The 12,837-nt window shown below is 52.1% G+C and overlaps 1 protein-coding gene and 2 long non-coding RNA genes across 5 annotated transcripts; all 3 read right to left on the bottom strand.

Annotated features, from left to right (window-relative positions):
• Positions 1-342: 342 nt before the first annotated feature.
• On the bottom strand, positions 343-4,153 carry LOC122379678. The gene is made up of 4 exons (XM_043362073.1): positions 3,571-4,153; positions 3,167-3,476; positions 2,527-2,775; positions 343-1,169 (listed from the first exon to the last, which is right to left on the bottom strand). The coding sequence occupies exons 1-4, from the start codon at positions 4,151-4,153 to the stop codon at positions 827-829; spliced, it is 1,485 nt and encodes a 494-aa protein (XP_043218008.1). The 3' UTR covers positions 343-826.
• Positions 4,154-4,342: 189 nt separating this feature from the next.
• LOC122379686 lies at positions 4,343-5,301 on the bottom strand. Its single transcript, XR_006256212.1, has 3 exons — positions 5,158-5,301; positions 4,665-4,841; positions 4,343-4,508 (listed from the first exon to the last, which is right to left on the bottom strand). It is a non-coding gene; the product is annotated as an uncharacterized LOC122379686 (long non-coding RNA).
• A 135-nt stretch (positions 5,302-5,436) lies between these two features.
• LOC122379684 lies at positions 5,437-12,329 on the bottom strand. 3 transcript variants are annotated; one of them, XR_006256210.1, is made up of 7 exons: positions 11,737-11,787; positions 11,290-11,439; positions 11,015-11,110; positions 10,149-10,771; positions 8,795-9,024; positions 8,335-8,532; positions 5,437-5,693 (listed from the first exon to the last, which is right to left on the bottom strand). It is a non-coding gene; the product is annotated as an uncharacterized LOC122379684 (long non-coding RNA). The 3 variants fall into 3 exon arrangements; XR_006256209.1 differs by lacking the exon at positions 11,737-11,787 and adding an exon at positions 11,868-12,329 and having other exon boundaries at positions 8,335-9,024; XR_006256211.1 differs by lacking the exon at positions 11,737-11,787 and adding an exon at positions 11,839-11,881 and having other exon boundaries at positions 8,335-9,024.
• Positions 12,330-12,837: the final 508 nt, after the last annotated feature.

The following is a 12,837-nucleotide window of genomic DNA, read 5'->3' as shown; positions in this document are numbered from 1 at the left end:
CCGTGCTGCAGCTACTTTGCACCATTAATTGTATTGCTTAGGATAAATGCGTTGGGTATACAGTGGAATCCGACAAAATCGACGGCGCCCGGGCTTCGAGCGAATGGCCGGTGCCTTAAGTGAGTTTGCCTGCCGTGTTCTGCGACCGTGGAAGCTGTCCGAAGTCGCTGTTAGCTGCACTGTCGCATAATCTAACTAGCATTCAACGCACCCACCCGCGCACGAATGTGTGATACCTACCTGGAAGACACACAGGTCAAGTTTTTGGCATGCCTGAATAGCGTGAACCTTAGGTGCGAGGACGAAGGGACTACGATGCCTCACCCGGACGAAGTACGCCTGCATTATACACTGGTATATTTAATGTTTAACGACCAAACAAACAAACGAAGGAAGGGAATCGTAAACCTAAGTATCAAAGGAACAGGCAAACATTCACGAACAAAAACGCCAAACCCTGAAACAGTGTCAGGCGGTTTTAACTCGCTATTATCGTCGTTGTTCTACGCCACACAAACACCATGACGGCATCCGAAGTCAGATCTGGTTTATTTTTCTCCCCATCGACGGCGGCGGGGCGCCGAAAGGTGGCGCCAGCGGCGATCATGGGGGGGGGGGGGCGCAGCGCCTGAGCTGCGGCCGGAGAGAGCGGCCCTGAAGCAGTTCCGCCGGTGTCTGGCGTTGGACTTGCCAGGCATACAGGACACAAAACATAGACAAGACATACATACATAGGTACAAGACATACTTCTCACTTGAACTTTGCCAACCACTGATCGTATGTTAGATCAGGGTTGGCAACGGGACAGAAAACCTTGTTTCGGCTTCATGGGCCGCCCTTCCCCCGTCTGTGCCCCGTGTCCGCCGTCAGAGCGCCTTTGCACTGGCCGCAGGTGTTGGTGGGCTGCCGGCGCGTGTAGGGCCTCTTGGCGGCGGTGTCGTGGCCGGTGTCCTCGGCCGGGCGACGGCGGGTCTGCGCCTGTCCGACCGTGTCGGCAGGCAGGACGAAGTGGTGCGGTGGGCGGCGGCAGTCCACCCGCACCACCTGCACCTGCATCAGCCGCGGCGCCGGTGCTGGCAGGGCGACTGCGGCGATCGGACGGGCTGGCGGCAGCTGCACGCCCTGGAGAAGAGCTCTCCGCTCCGTCTCCTTCTGGTGCTCGTTGAACCTGGCGGCGAAACAAAAACAAAAATTGAGGGGTTTACTTTATACTGTTGATTGAAATGTTCGTTGGGGTCCTTGTATTCCAGAGCTCCTCTTTTGACGCTCCGATCTCTCAGGATGTCGACTTGCATCCCACCGCCTCATCCCAACTCGGTTCAGCGCATTTAGGGACAGAGTCTGGATGTATCCCGTCAGCATTGGCGTCCTCAGTAGGAAGACCATGCGGTAGATGCGCGCCGGTTTCCCAGTGCGAACAATTTTAATTTTCTGATACTCAGAAGCAGGGATGCGGAGCCGTGGAAATTTCAAACGGCTCCGGCTCCGGCTCCGGCTCCGGAGAAAAAAATCGGCTCCGGCTCCGGCTCCGGCTCCGGGTGAAATGTTATGGCGGCTCCGGCTCCGGCTCCGGCTCCGAGTAAAATGGTCCGGCTCCGGCGGCTCCGGCTCCGGCGGCTCCGGCTCCGACTCAGTACATCCCCTATGCAATCAATTAAATACGGGTGGAAGAAAAATTTGATTGGGGTGGAAAGAGACGGTGCTGGGAGTCGCAGTCCACTGCACTGGCTTCAAAACAATGGCCGTCACCTGATGACCGGTCCTCATGTTCTGGGGATGCAATAGACGTGAGGGGGGGGGGGGGGAGGAGCAGACAGGAAGTTGATTGCGTACTGTGGGATACTGGGGATATTCGGCTTTTTCATTCACTTTATGGCCCATGACGTACTATTGGTCTCAAGATAAGGGCCCAGGCGACCTGTAGTTTTGATGCGGTGAATATCCTTACCCTCGCCACAACTCGGGCCGAGTGCACCCCTCCTCCCAGCCAGCGCCACCCCCACTCGCATTGTGGCGAGGATGAGGGTATTCACCGCATCAAAACTACAGGTCGCCTGGGCACTTATATTGAGACCAATAGTACGATATGTTTTACTGCCTTGTACTGTCAAACCGAACTAGGTCAATTATTTTTTCCTCTTCAAAAAATAAAAAGGAGCCGGAGTCGCCCCCTTTTTTGGCGGCTCCGGCTCCGGCTCCGGCTCCGGGCTATATTGTTTCACGGCTCCGGCTCCGGCTCCGGCTCCGGGCAAAATATGCCGGCTCCGGCGGCTCCGGCTCCGACTCCGGCTCCGGCTCCGCATCCCTGCTCAGAAGTATTGTGAAACGTAATTGTTACAACACTGAATGCGTGTATTGTTCTGGCCGCACACGGTAGTAAAGCGAGTGAATAGTAAAGCCGCACACGGGCGAATATGATGGTAGTATTTTTATAACATATCTTACACCATTATTGATGAGAGGATGGACACTGGACATTCTATCAAGTCTCTGCATCTGCAGGATCGAGCGAACATATAACTCACCAGGACGTGAGCGTGTGCTGGTTCAGAGCCGCCAGGTTGACTCCAGTCCGCTGGGTGATTGCGGGACATTTGAGGAGAATGTCCCGCAGGCTGGAGTGGTGGGCCAGGATCTGCGCCCAGCGCGACTGGACCGACCCTCCGCTGCGCCTGGGGTTTCGGTACCGCTCGCAGAGCAGGCGGACGACCGTCTCAGCGAGCCGGTTCAAGTCGGGTCGTTGCGCGGGAACCGCTCCTCGCTTGAGTGAGACTCTGTCAAATAGAAATCCATCATTAAGTTCACTTTCACATGTGTTCTACGAAATTCTACGGAGCACACGTTGGACATACCTTCCAAATTGAAGGTCTCTGGCAAGCAGTATGCAAGTTGTGTTTCGTGAAAATCAATAATTAAATTATGTGATGACGTGGACGCGTTTCGTATTTCTTTTTCATCACATCAGCATGTCCAGGTTGTGACTAACATGCGTACAAAATCCTACCAGCATGGACAATATCTCACTTTTATTGCCTTTTAATAAATATGACATAATTTAATAGTTCCAATAATATGCGTGCAAACCCCAATTATTCTGCCCGATGGTGTTTCATTTGAGAACAACGCTTACAATGATAGTCCTATTTTAAAATGCGGGATCCTTACCTCCGTGCGCTGTCCACGCCCGGCACGACACCAGACAGCCGACTGGTCTTCGGCTGTTTAAACCGGCCGGTCGTCAGCCGGTGCTGGTACCGCGGGGAGGCCGCCACCTTGGCTCTGTCGCCGGCGGAGAGCTGGTGCCACAGGTGGACGATGGACTCGGCCTCTTCGTCGGCGACATACCCCCGCGAGCAGTCTAGGCCGACGAGCACCTGCGCCAGGCGGTGGCACTGTTGTTGTTGTTGTTGGTCTCCCCGGGTCGGCTCACGGCCGACCGTAGCCCAACGGCTCTTGGTGACTGAGGTAGCCGCGGCTCAAGGCCGCCACGGCCCCGCCGTCCCGAAGCTGCGTAGGGTCCGGTCTGATATTGCCGAGTAGGCGGAGCCTCGCGCCAGCCAAGCACGGGCACCTCAGCAGCACGTGCTCCGGCGTGTCTGGGCCCTCGCGACACACCAGGCAGCGCGCCGCCGGGCAGGCCAGATCACTGCACTGTGGGCAGTCGCGCTCGGGGCGGCGTCCGATTCTGTGAAGGTAGCTCTGCGAGCGGCTCCAGTGTCCCGCCCGCAGCTGGTGGACGTTGACCGCCTCGTCGCGAGACTCCAGGAGCACCGGCATCGGCATCCGGTCTCCCATGATGGTTTTGAAGAAGCTGTCTGGCCAGCTGCGACGCCATGCCTTGGTGGCGGAGCGGCCGACTGCCTTCACCATCGAGCGGACGTCCGTTGGGACGGCGTCTTGCGACAGGCTGGATGCCTCTTTAGCCAGCACGTCCGCTCTCTCGTTGCCGGGTATTCCGCAGTGCGCTGGGATCCACTGCATGAAGACTCGGCGTCCTCCGTCCGTGAGCGCCAGGAGCAGTCGCCATACGGCGGCGCCGAGTGCTGTCGCCTGGCTCCCAGCCCCACTCGCCAGTGTGGCGAGCGCCGCCTGCGAGTCGGCGCAGACGATGACCGGGCTCTCCGCCAGGCCGCCCTCCAGCCGCAGCAGCATCTCCAGTGCCCCGCGGATCGCGGTGGCACTCGGCGGTGGCACTCGGCGTACCCCGGCTGGTGGTCGGGGCCGGTCACGTCCTTAAAACATACATGGAAAACGAGGGTGTCTGACAAGAGCATGTCACCTTCATGAACACATCAGAACATGCATTTTGCGCACTTACAGTTAAAGCAATTTGATTGTGAGACAAGTTACAACATACCTGGCGAGCCGGGTCGGGGTTCCCGAAACTTGAGGTGGTGGCGGAGCCAGCGACGGTGGGTGGCGCGGTGGCTGTGCCCGGGACGCCGGCAGGGACCGAGCCAGGGGCTCCGGCGGTAGTCGGAGGAGCCGACAGCAGCTGAACGCCGTGCTGAGAACAGACGATTTATCCTTTTATAGCAGACTGGTGTGACCGGGCCGGGGTGCATTTACACTCGTGTCAGCCGAGGTACCTAATTTCATAATTAAGAAGAAAAAAAGATCCCGAGTGAAACAGAAAGGTCGAAGCAACTCGAAGCAGCCGCACCTCCGGAAGACCCTCGGCTGCCCAGTCTGGCGTCAGTGGGATGGCGGGCGACTGAGCGGCGGCCACTACTGCACCAGGGCCGGGTGAGCTGCGTCCCTCCAGGTCCGGCTGTGCGTCAGCTGGTGACCAGCTGGCAGCGTCGACGGCAGGAGGAGCCGGTGGAGGCTGGTTACCATGCTGAAAGTAGAACGGGCGAATTTAGCGCTCAGGGTGATTGGCATGATTAATATGTGCTTGCGCCCGGTGTATAGCTAACTGATGGACCATTCATCCGTTTGAGGTGGAACACACGGGACTATGTAAGCGAGCAATTAGCTGTCTGAATTAACGCTGATTTGCATATCGCTACTGGAAGTGTAACTATGGAAACTTTTGAGGTCGCAGGTGATCACTTCCAATCCTGGGGAGCTTAATGGTTTTATTTGATTGGACTCAAAACGGTCTGAATGACTGAGAAGTCCCGTCCTTAGATCAAACGAGGCTGACTACCTACCCGTGAGAGGTTGTGAGCTCTAGCGGCGGCGGGCCACGAGGCAGCAGCTGTGGCGGCTGCAGCAGCAGCGGGCCCCCGAGCCGCAGCGGCAGCGGGCCCCGGAGCTGCAGCGGCAGCAGGCCGCGGGGCTGCAGCGGCAGCAGGCCGCGGGGCTGCAGCGGCAGCAGGCCGCGGGGCTGCAGCGGCAGCAGGCCGCGGGGCTGCAGCGGCAGCAGGCCGCGGGGCTGCAGCGGCAGCGGTAGCGGTCCTGAAGGTGCAGCTGCGGCGGCTGCAGCAGCAGCGGGCCCCGGAGCTGCAGCGGCGGCCGGGCCCGGAGCTCCAGCGACGGCGGCTGCGGCTGCAGCGGCGGCGGAGCCCGGAGCTGCAGCGGCGGCGGGACTCTGAGGTCCGGCGGCGGGATTCTGAGGCCCAGCGTCGGCGGGACTCTGAGGCCCAGCGTCGGCGGAGCTGGGGACTCGGGCGGTAGCGGGTCCCTGAGGTCCGGCGGCGGCGAGGCTGGGGACTCCGACGGGAGCGGCCGGGAGAGGCGTCTGAAGCTGAAACACAAGCGATGTAGTCATGAGCTCAGTATGTTTCGCGATCCTAAGTTACCTGTACACCTATGAAATAAGTTATATGCTTGCTTCATTTGGGATGCAGAAAGTAATAGGGTAAATAACATCCATCAAAGGGTGCAGTATATCGCAAAATTGAAGTAGTTGCATTTAGCTTTAATTTTTAATCATATTGTTATGTTTTGGGTAGTGGGTGTGTCGATAGTCGCAGATTCGCGTTAGACAAAGATAAAAAGTGGCGCGAGCATGCCAAAACACTAGCCCTGCAGTTGGTTTTGCGTAAAAATGCGATTTGACGAGGCTCGGGCAGGTCGAAGTTACAGCGAAAAAGTCGCAGTGGACGGTGCTGCCACCTACATTGCCAATAACGGGCACTATCATATCGTGATAATTGGGGTAGTTTCAAATGAGAAATGACTTCTATTTTTGTTCAAACTGCTTGAGAAGAAATAAAACAATTCGGAAACATACATTTTTCCCAAATATCGCGTTCCATTTTTTCCTGTTGAGTTGTTAGGAAAGTGGTAAATTTCAAGGTTGACGGCTAAAAAACGAAACAGGAGGAACAGAGCAGGAATCACCAAGACCTGTGCCGCGCCGATGTTGTAGCCTGTAGATAAGGGGTGAGCAACAGAACCAGCATACCTAACGATTTTGATTAGTGATAGATATTTTTCTCTAAATGAAAGACTATTAGTAACTCAGGCAAGCCTTCTAATATAGGTATCAACAGGGTTGCGGTAAAAGGTACAATCGATGGCACAATACAATTATTCTGAGTTGGGAAACAACACTCTTCAGATACCTACCATCAACAACCTCACTATCTCCTATATGGGAGCTATATCATCTGATTCCAGCGCCCTGAAAACAAACAGGTTATCACCAAAAATCTCTGTATTAGCGCCTACCGACATATGCTGAATGACGCTATCAATACCCGACATTTGTAAAAGGTGATTCGCCACACAGACCGCCGGCGTCTGAGGGGTTGAATCAGTGAGCCAGATTGCCAGCGACTCACCGCTGAACTACCGGGCATAACAAAACGGACGATGCGACATGACTCAGAGATCATCACAGACGCAACGACAAATGTAACCGAAGGCCATCTGATCTCGTGCGGAACCCTCGTTCAGATACGTAATATCGCTATCTGCCACCTCGCGGTTCCCTTGTCAAGCCGAACTCATAGGCGACGGAACGGGGAGGGCACCGCGGCACCGTGCCCCCTTTGATTTTGGCATTTTAACATTAGCCCTATGGGCGTTGCATAGAAAGAATATGGGACCAAAAGTCGGCAGTGCCCCCCTTAATTGAAGGTATTCCGCCGCTACTGGCCGAACTGATGACACGCAATGGCCAGTCAGTCACAGCTCAGCTTCCTGCGGAACAGGAAGACACATTCAGTGAGAGTCGGTGGTCATTCACTGTGTCAATATTATTGACACGGTGACTAAAGAACGGTTATATTGCGCCAATAATGTTGCCAGTAGCAGCACCACCAATCTTTTGAACTAAAATCACTTGCTATCGGTGAAAAGAAACCTTCTAGCTATTTTCAAGCAATACGCGAAATAGAGGGAATTAGAAAACCGAAAACCCAAATATTAGCACTAGATTACATCGATCTTAAATTTTGGCCAACATTTTTAAAGCATACATCAGAGGAGCTGTTGGCGGCTTACCGTCGCGTCTGTGATGATCTCTGAGTCATGTCGCATCGTCCGTTTTGTTATGCCCGGTAGTTCAGCGGTGAGTCGCTGGCAATCTGGCTCACTGATTCAACCCCTCAGACGCCGGCGGTCTGTGTGGCGAATCACCTTTTACAAATGTCGGGTATTGATAGCGTCATTCAGCATATATCGGTAGGCGCTAATACAGAGATATTTGGTGATAACCTGTTTGTTTTCAGGGCGCTGGAATCAGATGATATAGCTCCCATATAGGAGATAGTGAGGTTGTTGATGGTAGGTATCTGAAGAGTGTTGTTTCCCAACTCAGAATAATTGTAATGTGCCATCGATTGTACCTTTTACCGCAACCCTGTCGATACCTATATTAGAGGGCTTGCCTGAGTTACTAATAGTCTTTCATTTAGAGAAAAATATCTATCACTAATCAAAATCGTTAGGTATGCTGGTTCTGTTGCTCACCCCTTATCTACAGGCTACAGCATCGGCGCGGCACACGTCTTCGTGATTCCTGCTCTGTTCCTCCTGTTTCGTTTTTTAGCCGTCAACCTTGAAATTTACCACTTTCCTAACAACTCAACAGGAAAAAATGGAACGCGATATTTGGGAAAAATGTATGTTTCCGAATTGTTTCATTTCTTCTCAAGCAGTTTGAACAAAAATAGAAGTCATTTCTCATTTGAAACTACCCCAATTATCACGATATGATAGTGTCCGTTATTGGCAATGTAGGTGGCAGCACCGTCGACTGCGACTTTTTCGCTGTAACTTCGACCCGCACGAGCCTCGTCAAATCGCACTATTACGCAAAACCAACTGCAGGGCTAGTGTTTTGGCATGCTCGCGCCACTTTATATCTTTGTCTAACGCGAATCTGTGAGAAAAACACCTCTGTCGACACACCCTCCGGTACTCTTTAATTAACTTACTGGCATTTCGAGACCATCGTACGCGTCGGTCACGAAGATGTCCTCGACGTCCTCGAATCCCTCGTCGAGTTCATCGCCAACATCGTCATCCTCGCCGTGCTGCGTGTCGGGGTCACCCACCCTGTACTCGTCGAGCCTACAGTCTACGTACGTACGTACGAGTCTGTCCGTACAGGTAGGCGACCCCGACGAGCTCACCTGAATGTAAACAGAAGCATGTGTGAAACATTATGTTTCACGACTTGTGACAACTTGACACGTCTTGGTACGTAAGTTCGTTTTATGTATATAGGTATTAGGTAGTAAATAATTTTAGCTGATCGGTTGTCGCGGCAGCGGCAACCTTTTCATAAGTTCAAATTCAATGGAGGCTAGCGGACTTAACTGCATTCGATCATTGGCATTAGTTGGCAGTTTTTGTACTGTATAATTTGTGTGACTGTAGCATGCGACTTTTTACCCGTGTATCGAAGAGGCTCGCTTCTGGTGACTAGGTCCCTCTTGAGCACCCTCTGCGACAGGTCGTTGACGGCTGCCCGTATCCGGCCGTCGTAGCACCCTGTACTCGTCCGTAGCACCGGACCTCGCGGGCGCTGTCCTGTCCGATCGCCGCCAGGTGACGATCCGCGTTCCATCTAACCAGACCCTCGATCAGGAAGGCATGGAAGTGGAGGTCGCTGGCTGTAGTCCCTGGAAAAGAATAGAATTAAGTATTAATGAGATACAGGATAAAGTGCTTAGCTTAACCCTATTCCAGAAGGCTTTCGACCACCCTTCAGGTTTCTATTGTGTCATTGCCAAGCGATATTAGATAACCAGTATAACGCCTTTTGGGGCGACTAACGGAGCGAGCGAGAGGGTGAGCCTTGCACGTGCGAAATTGCGAGGGGGTACCTCCAACTGAGTTGTGCACGGCACCCTACTAACCGGTCTCTAGCGATGTGCCAAATTTGAGCACAATCGGCCCAGCCGTTCTCGAGATCTGGAAGCGGCACCCTGCACGTGCGCACGTGCAAAATGGGTCCCAACTGACTTTTGCACGGCACCCTACTAACCGGTCCCTAACCACGTACCAAATTTGAGCGCCATCGGTCCAGCCGTTCTCGAGATCTGGAATCGACCCCTGCACGTGCGCACGTGCAGCAGCACCCCAACTCTGGCACATGGTATGCATTGCATAGTGGGTGCCTACCTACATGCCAACTTTTAGCGCAATCGGCCGAGTAGTTACCGAGATACCGTAGTTTCGTGCAACTTTGGCCACCAAGGGCAACTTTGGCCCATGCCTGGAAAAGGGGTGACCTCTATCCAGACCATGTTGCTTAACATTGTACATAAAAGATGACTTAATTATTGAGGCTCAACGAAAAAAGGGGGCCAAAGTTGCACGAAGCTACGGTATTGCAACTATTACAAAACTGACACCTCTTCTTTTTGCACGTGGCACCTACATAAGGGATCATCCACATGCATCTAATGACCATCTCGATTTTCGTGATTGGTTGTCTGGAATCCATGCCCATGTCTGCTTGGAAGAAGGAATGAAGCTACCCTACAAAAATTACCGCAGGTAAATCGGTCAAGTGGTTGCTGAGATATAAGCCTCGCAAAAGCGTCCGCACGGCCGGCCGGCCGGCCGCTCATACCCAGAAATTTCCGTTAATCTACGAAAGACTCCGCTCGCTTCGCTCACTCCGTAATCATGTTTTGGCAGCAAAGAACAAGAAATGCCCACACAATGAGGTACTCTAAGAGCAAACAACACAAGTGAACAGCCAGTTTGGGTGGCAATGACATATTATGTTTATAATTACCTGGCCTGCAGCATGCCGCTCAAGCTGCAGATTGGGCTGGATGTTGGGGCGCTGCCTCAGCTCCGCCAGACGGCCGGACTCAACATATTGCCGGATCCGCTGGATCCCAGCCCTGTCATGGGGGTCCTAGAGCATGGGTTGGATGCAGCTCAGCGTACTGAATTCAGCCACCATCATGACCATCATGCTCTAAGTATGCAGCCCAAGCAAAGCATTTGCAAAACCAAGGAAAGAAAAATGTCATGAAAAGCAGTGAGGTTAACAATAAATGGGATAAAACAAACTTGTGAACATAAGTTAACCAGCCACCACACCATTGCACTGTTGTGTTAGCTCGCAAGCACCAGCACTAAGCCTGGGGACCTGTGCAACAACACAGCACACCTTTACAAGTAATAGGTACAACTCTCAGCCCAGGACACCACAGATGTACTCAAAATACTATACTGTGCTATTGTCCAGGCCATCCACCACCCCCCCAAAAAAAACAGCAAAACAGCGACATGTCCAACACCAAGCAAATAAATTAGTCAGAAATAGTGATTAGAAGCATCAAATAGGACCACCCAGTCACAGCTGACATTCTAGTGAGGATGCAAGAATGGTGCATGATGACTGGGGCTCTGAAAAAGAATGAGACCTAGTTACTCACTGAAAAATGGCGCACTGTTATGGTATGCGTATTGAGCAGGATTCTCTTTAAAAAAAAAATAATTTAATCAAACACATGTGAACATGAGTTCATAAGGGCTTTCTCATACTCTATGGTGTATGTTTGCATCCCTGTACCAAAAAGAAGTCATTGAAAACCACAAGTATATGGGAACTAGGCATCAAGAAGTTCTCCATGAATTGTCTGCTCTTACACTGTGCAGTCCACAGTTACAGCCTCTTTGCAGCGCAGCCACCCCCCGGAAGGTCAGCGGCTGCTGGCTGCCGCACTGCCGTGGGCATCTTTGGACCTGAAACACAAATACAATCATATATTATGTTAATGATAATACATACCAATTACCATAGACCTCTGTATACCTCAACCTCTGACTAAGAAGACTAAGATAAGAGACTAAGAAAATGTAGATTTTTCGGAAAGTTAACAATTGATGGTAGGCGATCTAAGCTCAATATGTCTCCAACTCACCTTGTTATACAGGTCAAGGACAGCCCTTGGCTGTCTCGGACCGGGCCTGCTGCCCATGTCCGGCGTCCAGCATTTTTGTTGTGCGAATTTTTTCAGGCGCTGGGCCCAGATGGCTTGTCCAAAGGCTTTGTGACTTTTCCCCATTGTTTTCTGTCAACAGTAGTACGGTGCTTCAGAGGGCCTTCATATAAAATTTCCATGTTTTAGGCGTCTACTGTTTTAAGCTTAAACAGTGTAAATTATTTCAAAAATGCTTGCTCTCAATAAAATTAAATCATATTTAATAAACCTATGAACAATGCATTTATTTTGACTAAAATGTAATGTCCTTTTATTTGACATCCTCCATGCAAACCTTATCATTATGACAACTCCGGTGATACCAATCAAATACGTTGGAACCTCTAACAATGTCGATGCAAAACTGAAACAGAAATCGATACTGACAAGGTACCTTCTTCTCTACCCACTTTCAAGACTTTCAACATAAATATATTCAGCATAACACTACCCATGCATGCCATTAATGTAAAAAAATTAATGACCTACACTTGGCGCTGTATGTTCGCCAGACTCACGTGCTTTGTCCAACGTTTGTTTACATTTGCTGGCTCCGGGATGCATTCTACCGATACGACTGAATCTTGCTTCAGTAGAGCATACGCATCTCCGGCATCTCCAGCACCTTTTGCTAAAGCTCATAAGAGGTCCACTGCTCCACCAGACTCGGAACCGGTAGATCATCGATCGGTTCCGCCCTCTGATTGGTCGAGGGAGAGACTGCAACGCCCATTCCCCAGCATAGGAAACTATCATCAAAGACTTCAATTGATACCTCCCGATCACAAGAAAGGAACCATAGCTTTCGCGTGGAATATCTCCCGACGGAATTAAGGGAGGGCGACGATATTGACTCAGTGAGCTCTTGGATGCTCGTAGTTGAGAATGAGTGCCTTACATTGGGCCGAAATGTATTACAAAATCTTTTCTTTCTCCTTCCCTCTTCCCGTTTGGAGTTCCCCCGCTGGCAACACTAATGTTCCCCAGCTTTGGCGCAGTTGGTAGCGCATCGGTTTGTATTGTCAAAGATATCGGGTTCGAATCCCGGCGGGTCGGCGGCTTTTTCCTCCTTGAACGCCGCCACTGGAGGGTACTTCACCCTCCAGCTGATTTGGACACCCTACCAGCGGATATTTGTACTCGCAGAAAGCGAGTTCACAACCCACACAGCGCAGGTAATACGCCATGTGCGGATTGTGTACCCGCTGCGAACGGGTAGGTTGCCTTCTGTGTGTGGGTTGAGTCCCCATCCTATGCGGGTTAGGTACACAATATACTCGGGTTGACAGCGTGCGATATGCGGGTAAACGCACCCGCTGGTAGAGTGTCAAATTAGGTGGTGGGTAGGTGTACCCGCCAGCAGCGGGTTTTACTCGCTGTACGCGGGTTGAATTGTTTTCAGTGGAAGCCCGGCCACCCCGTTTCCGGCTAAATTATTCACAATAAAATGTTCAACTGTTTGTCCTTTCAGCGTGGCAGCTAAGGTAA

Source organism: Amphibalanus amphitrite, unplaced genomic scaffold (assembly GCF_019059575.1).
Source record: "Amphibalanus amphitrite isolate SeventyFive unplaced genomic scaffold, NRLGWU_Aamphi_draft 000082F_arrow, whole genome shotgun sequence".
Lineage (NCBI taxonomy): Eukaryota > Metazoa > Arthropoda > Thecostraca > Balanomorpha > Balanidae > Amphibalanus > Amphibalanus amphitrite.
The sequence above is the reverse complement of the archived record's forward strand: the minus strand, read 5'-3'. Positions and strand labels throughout refer to the sequence as shown.